Genomic DNA, 13,894 nt, shown 5'->3' on the forward strand with positions numbered 1-13,894 from the left:
ACAGCAGCACATCCATCATCAGACTCGCAAATTATTTCAAATATAAAGGGTAGGATCTCATCAACCCTAGCTACAACAAGATCATGGAAAGAAATGATCCAATCACAATCTCTCTGTCTTCCCACCACATTTATAGAATACGGTTGCAGAATCAAAATGAATACTGGGTATTTTCGCATGAACTATGTTATCATCATCTTGTTTCTTCTCTTCCTCAGCTTGCTGTGGCACCCCATATCCTTGATCGTCCTTGCAGCCACGATGACTGCATGGTCATTCTTGTATCCTGTACAAGACTATCCCTCGCTGATTTCCAGCCCTTTGTCATCTCAGATGATGTTGCCATGATTTTCTTGTTGGTGTTCAGAAATTCTGATGATCGGATCACTGTGGATCATGAAACTGGTTTTGGATCAATAATCTCGTCCCGTACCGGCAATGTTAATACAACTATTGTCTTTTTTCGATTTTTTTTTAAAATATATTAAAATATTTTTTTTATATATTAATACATCAAAACTATCAAAAATAAATAATTTGAAGCAAAAAAAAAAAAACAGCAATACAATTGTTCAACTGCAATGTCAAACATGCCAGAAACTGTTCCTACTTCCATCACTACACAAGTAAAAATTCTCTCTTTTTTAATTCCAAATGTCAATAAACGAAATACATTCAAGCTATAATCTTAAGAAGAAATTAATATTTGTTTTTGAATTTAGATGAATTAACTGATCCTAATTAAGTACAGAAACTATTGAGCAAGTATTTAGATCCTAATAACATGACGTGTAAACAAGACACCTTTAATTGTTGATAAATGTATAAACAGCAAACGTTATTTGATAAATGCACAATTACTAACAGCAACAAATTCAACTAGAGTTATTCTCTTAACAATCCAAATGCAAACCACAACAAAACAGCTTAAACTCAAATTGAGGCCAAACTCCTCCGGATAATGGATCTGACTCTGGTGATATGGCCAGGAGCCGTCCAATACAATCTCCATGGATGCAATCAATCGAGATGGTTCATTAAATAAAATCTTCATACATGTAAGGAACTTACCATTGCCATGAGCAGCCTGCTTATGCAAATTAATCAGTGAGAAATTGACCAGGTTAATTATCTGCCACCAGAGCCTTGTTTCCACCAAAGGTCGTCTGCTGGCATAATTTCCATCAAAAGTAGAGAACAAAAAATCAAAGTACAAGTTCCAGGGATCACTTCAGTGTTGGCAACATTTCACGTTCTTGTACATGAAATGGTTACAATTAATGAGGTTACATTCACACCTACACATAAATACTAGTACTATCACCCCACCTGTCCTCCTTGCGTTTACCATTTTCTGTCAAAATGACGTCCAAATTGTGGTCTAAAATATGCCATGTGTTCCTGTCTTGATTCCAATCCAAGTGAAGGTAGAAAAATTGAATGGAGAAAAAAAAAAGACAAGAAAAGGAAAAACGCAAGAAAGCCTGCCACATTTGAACAAACGTTTTATTGTTTTCTTATGAAATAATACCTCCAAGGATCAAGAATTCAGATTCAGCCACGCCAGATGAAGACGAGATGAAGGCATCTGGACTTGAAGTTAGGACAAAACAGTGTGTTCCGACAATGATATGGAGAGGGAAGAATTTGGACACAGAGCGCTGTTTTATTTTAACAGCTATAGGACTGAGGGAACCATTTTGTCAACAGGTTATGCTTTATTTTGATAAATAACATGAAGAGGCCATAGCTTGGTATATGCATCATTGCCACGAGTAAGTACCTGTACATCCATAGCACAAACAGAAAGGAATCAGATACACTTGTTCTTTGAAACTCAGGCATGTTTTCTTAATTTAACCAGGCAGAGGAGACAATAAAAGGAAGAAAAGAAGTTCTGATAAGAGTAGCCTTCTGCAGAAAAGGATGAAGTCATAGGGTGCACAACTGGCTTAGAATAGTATCCTGGACTATGATATTTGAATCTTACTAAATTTTCTATGAGAATTAACTAAATATAATTTGCTCAAACTTGTAATACAAAAATCCATATTTATTATAAGAACCTTGGACGAGATACAAGGAAAACTAGAACTACTAATATCTTCAGTTTCAAAAAAAAAAAAAAGAAGCAATTATGACATAGGATGGGTGTAGATCACTGCAGAAGGATAACTCCTTGAAACCACCAACATGTGAATGCATCAAGACATGGATATCATCTTTTTCTTTCAAGTATATCTAAGAGTTATTTTATAGGGAAAATTAAGCTGAAAACTTTGCAAGGAATACATTGGATAAAATCTATCATAGCAGAACAGTAATGAGATGTCCTAGGAACAAACCATAATGGGGCATATGATGAGGACAAGTCAAGAAATGGGTATGGCCACCTGAAGGAAACAGAAGACCACTATTGATGAGTGAAACAAATACGAACAAAAATGTTAAAGAAAAAAGAGAAACATAAATTACCAAATTGATACACAGGCATGCACAATCCACTGGAAAATGACAAAAAAACCAGTCCACAGAATGAAGTAAGAAACCCGAAACCAAGGGAATGGCTGAAAATGAGCAAGTAGAGCTAATCAATGATTATTTCAAAGGGAAATACTGAAAAGAGGGCGGAGGGAAGGACAGAGTATTAATTTACCAAGCAATTCAAAGCTGTGTCCCCAAGAAGTAAGACAGCATTGAGTGTATGCATATTCACTGTTAACTGACATGAAGAAAAACATGGACTTTTCAGATATAGAGGAGCACAAGCAGCACAGTGAACAACATATTGACAACCAACAACAGCAGCAGCAGCAGCAACAACATAAAAAAGAGTTGATTAGAAGCTGATTCACCATAGCCACGAAGCATTACAAATAATGTAACACCATGCACATCCAATTTACTTCTCCATAAAAGAAAAGACCTAACAATGGTAGTTATAGTCAAGTCAACTAGATTGTGTATAAGTTGAGGCCTCGTCTACATGTGACCAGGATAATTTTCGTGATGGTTCACATGCTTAGCTTATATGAGAGGGGGGAGTACGACTCTAAGAGTAATAATTTCTTGGGATGAAGGCATTTTAGGGAGCAAGCATGAAGCTTTTCCTCTTAGCATCAAAGACCTTTTTGTATTCATGTACAGACCTACTATGAGGAAGAACCAAAGTAAAGACAGAGGTTGCCAAACTAAGCCAGCCAAATTAGCAACCTCTATGCAACAAGAACAAATAGGAAAAGGAAATAAGAATAGGAGTGTTTAATAACCCATGCAATCAAGCAACACATAGCCAAGTGCATTTAACCCAAGTGTGTCTCTTTGTTTGCTAACCATAATCCTACAATATTTATCTATCTCAACAATCAATAAAAACAGAAGGCAGCTAGCTTGTAAAGAGGCCTAAACATGTGATAAGAGATCTGCAGATGATATTAGAATAACATCAGCTATTGGATTTGCATATAATATATCAAATAAAAAGGAAATCTATCTTGTATCAATCTGTCTGGAAGCAATCAAGGACCAGCAGTTTCTTGATTTGCTAAATACAAGAATAGATGCAAAATGATTTATCCAGGTTCAACATAAATCATAATGCTGCCAAGAACTGAAAGCAACAAATCATAATGTAAGGTGGCAAGAAAGGTATATATCTATAAGTTCTAAATGAAGTGAACTAACAGACAGAACTACAAAATAAAGAGCAAAGAAAATGCAGGTCCAGAGCTCATCTAAAACACACAGAACTTACAAAATCCAGTGAGTAATCTCTCATGGTAAGAAACGGAAAAATAATGATCCAATAAATAGAATCAGTAAGCATCACTGCACCAGCAGTCATCTGTTTATTAGAGATCAAACAGAAAACTAATTAGATAACAAACAACTGCATGAAGCTATAATATTCTCATGACATGCCTCAAAGTGTTTTCAATATTTAAAAGAAAACAATCTAAGAGGGAAATTTCGAAGAGAAGACAACTGAAGTATCAAAAGCATCTATGCCCAATAGCTGTATTAATACTAAACCTTGAGTCTAAAATTTAAAGTTCTGTATCAGGAAATCAGAACCCTGAAAGAGTCAATTTGTGCCCACCAATATGAAAGATCTCGGAATATGTATGAGATAAGGTTTATCAAAACCCTGCCAAGGATAAACTGCAAGATTTATTAAAAATTCATTTTTTCACAGATTATATTTTTTTCCAGCTAAACTTGCATACCTGGACCAAGGCAAGATAAAGAAGAAGAAAAGTAAAAGAATAAAGTTGTGGAGAAAATAATATAAGACCATCTATAAAACATACAGATACCAACTAAAAAGAACAACTGAACAACAGCAACTTAGATTCATGGAAAGAGATCAAAAGGTTTAATTCACAAACTAGAGGCTAGTAGCCAACCAAGGAAACATCACATGAAGCTTGTTTATTATAGCCCTTCTCTGTATCACTAAAACTACTTGATAGTACAAAGAAATGTACCTGGAATATAACCTGAAAAAGATAACAACAAATGCTTGCAGCTTGAGAAGAATGAATTTGCTCTGGGGGCTCTGAGGATTTTCTTTTTTCCAGTTCATTTGCCCTGTCCCCATGAGGTAGAGGCATGTAATACCCTTGCTCAGTGTCTCTCCCGACATGAGGTTCATAAAATCCAGTTTTGTGATACAGGTAACATCCATAAATGGAAAGCAGTGATCCAAACTAAAAAAGAAAATGCCAAGATCATAATACGTACATGGCACCAATTAAAGATTGGTGTTATTATGAATTTGGTCAAAATTTGGAGGTACTGAACAGAAGCATATAAAGAAAGCAAAATCAAACACATACCCCAAAATAAATGGTAACAGAAGTGAAAGTCCACCTGTTAAGCACCCCAAAACATTCAAACAGACAGGTTAAAATTTAAGAGCACATCTAGCAAAAAGAAAGAAACTAAATTGACAGTTCATTTTTTTAGAAAAACATATTTGTATAGGAACTAAATTATAATTAGTGTAAATATGATGGAGGAAAGATTTTCAACTAAGGACTTATTCATAAGATAGCTTTTCTGTATCAGGAAATGAGAAACAGGTACTTAAAATATCAATTGCCAAAACGTAATCAAAACAAGGTCAAGGTCCTTTGAGTCCATTAAGAAAAGCTATCTCTCACTCTCTGATTGAGCTTACTGGGTATAGTAATAAAACATGACGAATCCATTACGAGAAACTTTGGCAATGAGGATCGGCAAAAGCAAAGAGAAGGAAAGAAGTCGATAAGCCAACAACCAAATAGGGTGAATTTGATTAAGACATGATCTCCACGGTTGATTGCCGCACAACGAATGAGCTACCTCTTGCTGAGTTTTTCCTTTGCATGATCCCAAACATTCATATTTCCGTATAAGGAAGAATGCTACAACCATAGGCGTAAATACCCAGATTGCACAAAGCAAGACCCTCCAGTTCAACCAGTAACTCAGGGTGGTAGTGTCGGAAGTAACCATTAGCTGCTGCATTCTGATAAAGGAATGAACACACTGTTAGTTACCCCATCAATCCAATTCCTGGTCATTAATCAATTGATTATTTCACACAATGCATGCTTGATTTCTAATTATTTCAACATCATTAATAAATGAATTGTGTGTTATTGCATCATCAAAGCACATGGATTCATTCGCTTTCTCTCCTAATGGAAACATAAACTGAGATGAAGCTCATTGTTTACTTAAAACCAGTAATCAAGGCTCCTCATTTTATTAACTTAGGAGTTGGTGCTATAATTATAAATCAATTACTAGAAGAGTAAGAAGTCCACAATCAATCAATGAAAAAAAAAATTAAAAACTGATGCACACACACATAACCAATTCAAGCAACCCCAGATGACAATAAGTGTAAAAAGCAAAAGAGAAGGGTGCTTACAGAGCAAGAAAAAAGAATGCTTGGTTTTGTTTGGCTATGAACTGGAAGATAAGCAGGCTTAATACATGATATGATAATGTACGTACAATTAATATATTGACAGAAAAGAAAGAAACGTGAAGCAGTTTGGTTTTGTTTGGGGATCCAACAAGAGACTGTCTGTAAGCAAAGTTCCGGAGGCAGAGAGAGAGAATATAATAACAGCACAGCAGACATTTCTTAGGGTGTGTTTGCCATTACATTTAAGTATTTTTAAAAAAACTTTAATTTTTTTATTTTAAATTAATATCTTTTTAATATTTTTAAATTATTTTGATGTGTGAAATTATTATATTAAAATTAATTTTTTAAAAATAAAAAAAATATTATTTTAATATACTTTAAAATAATCACACTTTAAAAAATAATTACTTCTGTACTTCCACCCATACTCCAGCAGACAGTAGCCACTGAGTTTCCTTGGTCACAGTGATCCCATTTTCTTTTTTGTTTTTTTTTCTGAACCCAGTCCCTCCCAAATCTTCTAACTTAGTCCCTCTAGTTTACCAAAACTACATAAGTAGTACTTTCCATTTTATTTATAATTCCTATATCTTTAACTTTATTTATAACATGGTCCTCTCTCAGTCCAATTACTTCATGTTATTTTGCAATTAATTTTGTTTTTTATTTTTTCAAAAAATAGAAAAAAATTGAGTGAGCAAGACATGAATTTATTTTCAATTGTCGGGCCCAGATCTTAAAAGGGTTCCACTCAAATTCAGAAATCTATTAAATTTATTTTTTAATTTTTTAAGTTATGCTAACTATATTCAAAATCATGCTTCAATGTAAATTTAATTTCAATGTTATGATAATAATTATTATATTAATTTTCATTAATTTTTACCAAGTTTAAGATTTGACATAAAGGGATTTTTTTAGAAAAACATATTTGTATAGGAACTAAATTATAATTAGTGTAAATATGATGGAGGAAAGATTTTCAACTAAGGACTTATTCATAAGAAAAATAACATATAAGGACCAAAATACTTTTTTAAAAATCCTTAGAACCAAAATATGTATTATTGAAAACTTCCATCAGCAGTGTAAATTTTGTATGTTATTAATAATATCAACTTATGAAAGGATATTATAATAGTTTAACGGTCAGATCTTAAATGTTTATGAAAAAATATAATAATATATAAAATAATTTAATTAGTTAGGTTCTAAATTTGCTCTCTAAAAATCACTAGTTTGAGTTTCACAAACTTTAGGGTTACAAGAAGCTTATATAGTCGTTAACTTTATGGTTCGTGAGATGAGTCAAGGTACGCGTAAACTGACCTGAATATCTATATTAATAAAAAAAAAACATACAAAATTGATATTAAGATTAAAAAACAAATAGTAGCGATTTCTTTTAAATACTAAACTAAGAGTACAGGAATGCTAGAAAGCATTAACCCAATAAAAATTTGTCTCAAGAGAAAAATTAATTTACACTCGGTATGAAGTATGACAAAGTTACAGGAAAATAATAAAAATGTCTAATCTAAGCATGAAAGAGAAATGACTCTCTATTATACAAATTAATTAACGAGAAATGACCTTAGCTTGATTAGCATGAAAAAAAAATACTATAAAATAATTAAATAATATAATGTGTAATAGATTGAAATAAAATTATAATACTTACAATAACTCATTAATTAATTTTTATTTTCACATGTTGTGGGGTTTTTCACAAAATTGTTTTGACACTTGAAAATGATCATATAATTATTTGGGGAAATTATTTGTGTACAAAATATCATTTAAATGCTATCTCATAATCTATATTTTTCTATGTATTTCTAAGAATATTTTTTTCCAAAAAAAGTCTTTTGATGTGATTTGGTTACTTTATCGTTATTTTATAATTATTGTCACTTTTGTTTTATTTTGTTTAAGTTTTTATAATAAAAAAATTAAAGAATGAAGTGATGAGCAAAGAAAAAATAATTAAGATGAAAAATGACCAAATCATATGATAGGAGATTGTACACGTGAGGAAAAGAAAAATAAATGGGGGTACAGGTAAAATTGAGAAAAATATCATAAAAATCCTTATTTAAGTAGAAAATAATGTAAAGATCTTTCTAATATTGTTTTTCTAGAAAATATAAATACATAGACAAAAAAAACACAAAAAAGATGTTCTAGAAAAAAAGACAAGGCAAAGAAAAATAAAGAAATACAATAAAGACAAACTACAAGCTGTTTAATTGTACAGCTTTCAACGGTAATCTGCACGAACTACTTTTAAAAAATATTTTATATTTCTATTTCAAAGAGAACGATTATTATGCCTATAGTACTAGTTTTAATTCTGTGTTTTTGTAGCTTTTCTTTCTAACAGATAACCTCTTAAAAAATAAGAGGCATAACTTACTATTTATAGAGAAATCTGAAAAATTCTATAAATTAGAAAAATATCAATTTTCCCCTGAATAATATCCATATATTAATTCATGATAATTTTAGAAATTAACTCAATCAAGTCCTTACTTGATTTTTCTAGGTCTAGAAATATAATCCTTGTATTAATTATATTTTTAGTCTTAAATTTTTAAAATATATTTTAATAAAGTCATATTTAATTAAATCATATCAATTTAATTTCTAACTAATGATTTTTAATGTGTGTGACCCATTAGGTTTCTAATATGTTGGTCAAAATATAAATTCTAATTCTAATTAAATAGAATTAAATAAATTAAATAATTTAATTTATTATCAATTAAATAATTGATTAATTTATATTTGAAGATCAGGTGCATTATCTAGTAATGTGTCATGATCCTTCAAATATTAGAAAAGTTATTAATAGTTTGATTTAACCTTTCAGTAACCTGTTTTTTAGTGTAATTAATATCTTTTCATTAATGATGTTTTGATTTAATATTAAAGCATGAAGTATGTCTGTAATGTTAAATCATGTTTGTTATCTACATAATAGTCATTGATCGTTTGAATAAGATTTGAAACTCTTTTCAAATTTCATCCTATCTTGGCCAAGGATTTCTTAGTCAATACTATTTGAGAATTGATGAAGTATTTTCACTAATTTATATAGGGTGATAAATCATCACTTGATCACTCAAGTACCTGTATATAGTTCATATTATACCTAATGTTTGTCATTTCATTATCTCTATTAAGATAACATTTAACAGGATCAAAACATAACATTCTTTATATAAGATAATTTAGTGATTTTAAATCTAAGGATCACTTACACAGCCATCACGTAAGCCTTTCCATAGAAATAGCTCTACATAAAATTCTCATGCGAATCAATTCAGTGTACATTTCTTATGACAAGAACGTACATTGGCTTCTGAGAATAATTTTTTTTTTCATAAAGGAAACAACATAATATGTACAAGTTTTTATGACTATAATGAATGTCCAATATTTAAAAGAGTATTAATCAAGAATATTTTAGAAAAAAAATACTATGATGCAATAAGAACCTCGTAGTTATAATAATTTTGTAATTTTATTTGTAAAATATTTTGTCCTATAAATTTTATCTTTATTCTAGATTCACTAATCTAATATTATATAAATATTAAAAATAAATTAATTTTTTATTAATAATAAAAATATATTTACATAAATATAATAATACCACTAAATATCACATTATTATAATAAAATCATCCACTCTCGTGGGGATGCAAATGCCACTTGATTCAATTACGTATGGCATCTAGCAGTAACTTATCAATTTAATTCAAGTTTTCCATTTTTTTTTCCGAAGAAAATGAAGATTAAGTAGCCCTTGTCAAGAAAGATGATCTACGTCGGAGTAAAGTTCCCGGAAATCGACTGTGGGATGTCAATCGTGTCCAAGGCTGGTGGTCCATGATCGGTGTCCATGATAGTTGCCGGTCTCAAAATGGAGTACTGCAAGCCACAAGTTTGTCTCAGAGAGTTTCCTACTTGTGAAACTTGAAATTCGTATCGTCCATTCATTTCGAAACTCTTGCTTACCACCGTTAAAATTATAAAATGACTAACCACAATAATCCACCATTAATAAATAAATCTTCTCTTTAAGTCAACCTCTTAGTTCCCATCCCTGATTCGCCCGACAGTAACAGCAGCCCGTCAGTACATGCTATCTGTAATTAAAAGCTATTATCCAATTCTAGATCTTTATGGAGTCCTTTCGGTCAGCCAATCCATTTCTTCAAGTAGCGGGCAGATGTGGGCGTTACTTTAGTACAAATATTGATTAACTTCTTTATCTGTTAATCAACTCTGATGGGATGGTCAAAGTTTTAGCTAAGATAACAAGCTACAAAATGAAGGATTCGTTGAACAATGGCTAGTTCCTAGAACTTCACTTTCCAGTAAAAGCTTGAAATGCAACTGCTATTAAACAAGGTGTCAAGAACAAAACCAAGGCTTTTGTACTATTCATGCAACGCTTAAGAATCTCTGCCTCTCCTTTTCTCTCTTGTTCTTCCACTCCAAAATGCTGAGCACGGCATTAGCTCTGTCTCTTTCAACCCCAGTTCTTAGACCACAAAAACCTTTATATGTTCACTCTAGCCCCAGATTTAGCCCATGTATTAACCTCCCTTCTTTAAAACCGCTTGATACTGTTTGCTGCCATGGCTTCTCTCGTCGAAAAACTTCCCTGTCGGGTTGTTGTTTGAGTTGCAATACTCGAATCTCTGCATTTATCTGTCGAAATCATGGATATGGCAGTATCAAGGTCCGGGCTGCCTCAGTTCCTGACAGTACTGGTGAATTTGAGAAGTCAAGTGATGCGGCTAGGACAATGCAGCTAGGTGCTATGTTTGGAATTTGGTATCTTTTGAATATCTACTTCAACATCTTTAACAAGCAGGTTCATTTACATATCTCTCTCTGTATGTCATTTCATTTCACCTCGTGAAATTGATTTGTCATTCTTGTTTTTATTTTTTGATGTTTATATACCTTGTATGGTTTTGGTTATGTCTTTCTGATAAAGTGGTGACGCTTCGTCTTTTCTATGTCACTGTGCTATCATCTAATATATAATATAATTAATTCTACAAAGAAAAGCTGTGCTCTCAAAGCTACAAAACTGGATACTAAGGAAGCGAAATTGTGATTTTTTAATGGTTCATCACTTATAATTAACTATTTAGTCAGTATAGAGATATTCTTCTTCAGGAAATGAACAAGACATAAATATAATAATATATGCAGCAAATGTATGGAAAGGTGAATATTTCTAGTTTTCCTTTCATCTCCATTCCAGTATTTGAGAAGAGTGAAAGAATCTGTTTTCTATTCTTTGTTGTAGGTTCTGAAGGTGTATCCATTTCCAGCAACAATTACAGCATTCCAAGTTGGCTGTGGGACTGTGATGATCATCATAATGTGGGCACTAAATCTCTGCAACAGACCAAAGCTTACTCGTCCACAGGTACTTGCTGGTATCGGACTGAAGAATCAATATTGCTTCCGTATATTTTGTCACTTATCGCGTTCTCTTCGCAGATTTTAGCAATCCTACCTTTGGCTGTAGCACACACATTTGGTAACCTTCTTACTAATATTAGTCTGGGAAAGGTTGCTGTCTCATTCACTCATACAATCAAAGCTTTGGAACCCTTTTTCACAGTGTTATTTGCTGGATTGTTTCTTGGCGAGGTAAGGATTTGTGATCAGAATTTCACAATCTTACCACTGTAGATCTTTGGGATGTAACAAGTACTGTTGCAGGTGTGTCTAGCAGAACTTCGAAAACATTTTCGCTGGGGCTATAATGCTGCTGTAAAATTCCTTGTTTAGGAACCCAAATTGTAGATTAATGCTCGTTTGCCAATACCATAAGAATAATAGGCGTCCAAATTCAAAAAAGTGTAAGGCTGTAGATATTCATTCAATTGTAGTTCATACATATTAATGAAACTGTAAGAGGTAGTAATTCCCCAGTTGAAACTCAGTGTATGCTGTCCTGGAAAATAAAACCCCCCTGAGGTGTAGTCAGAAAGAAGCATAAAGCTCCCTAATTCAGTGGCAATGAATTTACGGTTAAGCAGTTTGTGCTGTCCCTAAATGTTTTAAGCTGCCTTTGTTCGTGCTATTATCTTCATTTTTTGTTTTTCATACAACAACACAGTTATAAAGTCTATTTTGTAAGACAAAATGATTAGTTTTCTCACTCTGGGAACAGACGCCTGCTTTCTGGGTACTTTCCTCTCTTGTGCCACTAGTAGGTGGAGTAGGCTTGGCATCATTAACTGAGGTCTCTTTTAATTGGTAAGAAAGTAATTTTATATATTTTTGGGTGAACTAAGGACTCAATGCATTAGATTTGTCTAAAATAAATGATCTTCGAGTCCATGTTTTACCTGCTTTTGAGTATGATTAGCTATTTTGACATGAACAGGATCGGTTTCTGTAGTGCAATGGCTTCCAATGTGACTAACCAGTCACGAAATGTATTTAGCAAAAAGTTGATGGTTAACAAAGAGGTAAGAGGCGGGAGGTCTTCGCAGGAATAAGAATTTCAAACCTAATTTCTCTAATCTTATTCTAGTAATTCTGCTAGTACTTGAATTGTTTATTATGGTCAATTTGATTAGGCCCGTAACCAGCATCACCTTGTTCTTGATAGGAAACTTTGGACAACGTCAATCTCTTCTCTGTCATAACCATCATTTCTTTTATCCTGCTGGTTCCTGCTGCTATTTTCATGGAAGGCTTTAAGTTTACTCCATCATACCTGCAGTCTGCTGTGAGTAGTATACATACAGTTTTTAGTTAACCTGGACTCCAAACTATCATAGTTTGATTCTTCAAAAGCCACCGGAAAGATGCATGATGTTTTCTTTTCTTCATGTTTCAGGCAAACCAAGGGTTGAATGTTAAAGAGCTATGCATAAGATCTCTTCTCGCCGGATTCTGCTTCCACTCTTATCAACAAGTGATATTCTTACTGCTTTGTATCCATTATTTATCATAGCTTCATATATAACTCTCAACATCCCAGCCACTGCTCAGGAATGAATAACTATAGGGATTGTAGCTGTTTAACAGAAGAATGAAAAATATGGTAATCAACCCTTAACCAATAAAATCTATCTGCTAATAGCAAGCAGAGGTAAATCCTGTCATAGATTATGTCTACAGTAGTCTCACCGCAATCCGGGCCGAATCAGCTCCAAAGTGACGACTGAACTGCCTATGACATTGATTAATTTTATTTGATTTCCTTGCAGGTCTCCTACATGATATTACAGATGGTAGATCCTGTCACACATGCTGTTGGAAATTGCGTGAAGCGTGTGGTGGTCATAGTCTCATCAGTCATCTTCTTTCAAACTCCTGTGTCGCCCATAAACTCCATTGGTAAGTTTTTCTTTCTTGGTTCAAGGAGAGAGGTCCTTTAAACTACAATGCGCTATATATAGCATGATAGAGTATCCCTCCTTCACATTCCATAGTAAGTAAACTATTTGAAGATATTTCTTGTTTCTTAATTCATGGACCTGCTGGTGATTTGATTAACTGCAGGAACTGCTATGGCCCTTGCTGGAGTCTTCTTGTATTCAAGAGCAAAGCGGGTGAAGTCGAAGACAAAGCCAAAGGCTGCATGATTTTCCTTTGGAAAAATTATCCATAGCTTCGTGTAGTTTGGTTTGTTTTACATTTATCGACTATAGTTTAAAAAATTATAGTTCCATCCTAAACTTTGTGTGGCGTCTAGTATTTCTGACACTTAAAAAAAAAACAACAAAAAATATAATTATTTATAAGATTATTTTTATTTTTTATTTAATAACTAAATAGCTCTTATATTAAATATTACAAGTTTTCTATTGATTAAAAAAAAAAAAAAACTCTACCCACCACCTTCTTTGAGCAAACAAAAAAAAAAAAACTTTGTCATCACTCTCTTAACCCAAACCCATATCTTCAATAACAACAAACCAA

The 13,894-nt window shown here is 32.7% G+C and overlaps 2 protein-coding genes across 6 annotated transcripts; one reads left to right on the top strand and one right to left on the bottom strand.

Moving 5' to 3' along the window:
* Nucleotides 1-861: 861 nt before the first annotated feature.
* Nucleotides 862-6,145, bottom strand: LOC133677272 (uncharacterized). 5 transcript variants are annotated; one of them, XM_062099212.1, is made up of 9 exons: nt 5,921-6,145; nt 5,183-5,512; nt 4,839-4,872; nt 4,500-4,709; nt 3,755-3,844; nt 2,657-2,722; nt 2,476-2,567; nt 2,346-2,393; nt 862-1,783 (listed from the first exon to the last, which is right to left on the bottom strand). In XM_062099212.1, exons 2-9 carry the CDS (start codon nt 5,509-5,511, stop codon nt 1,672-1,674), a joined length of 981 nt encoding a protein of 326 aa, XP_061955196.1. In that variant the 5' UTR covers nt 5,512; nt 5,921-6,145; the 3' UTR covers nt 862-1,671. The 5 variants fall into 5 exon arrangements, with proteins under 5 accessions (XP_061955196.1, XP_061955188.1, XP_061955218.1 ...); XM_062099204.1 differs by having other exon boundaries at nt 4,488-4,709; XM_062099234.1 differs by having other exon boundaries at nt 2,657-2,744; nt 4,488-4,709.
* A 3,915-nt stretch (nt 6,146-10,060) lies between these two features.
* LOC133700810 (phosphoenolpyruvate/phosphate translocator 2, chloroplastic-like) lies at nt 10,061-13,734 on the top strand. Its single transcript, XM_062124491.1, has 9 exons — nt 10,061-10,811; nt 11,256-11,378; nt 11,453-11,605; nt 12,132-12,217; nt 12,348-12,432; nt 12,576-12,695; nt 12,807-12,884; nt 13,180-13,309; nt 13,475-13,734. The coding sequence occupies exons 1-9, from the start codon at nt 10,434-10,436 to the stop codon at nt 13,555-13,557; spliced, it is 1,236 nt and encodes a 411-aa protein (XP_061980475.1). The 5' UTR covers nt 10,061-10,433; the 3' UTR covers nt 13,558-13,734.
* Nucleotides 13,735-13,894: the final 160 nt, after the last annotated feature.

Source organism: Populus nigra, chromosome 1, assembly GCF_951802175.1.
Source record: "Populus nigra chromosome 1, ddPopNigr1.1, whole genome shotgun sequence".
Taxonomy (NCBI): domain Eukaryota; kingdom Viridiplantae; phylum Streptophyta; class Magnoliopsida; order Malpighiales; family Salicaceae; genus Populus; species Populus nigra.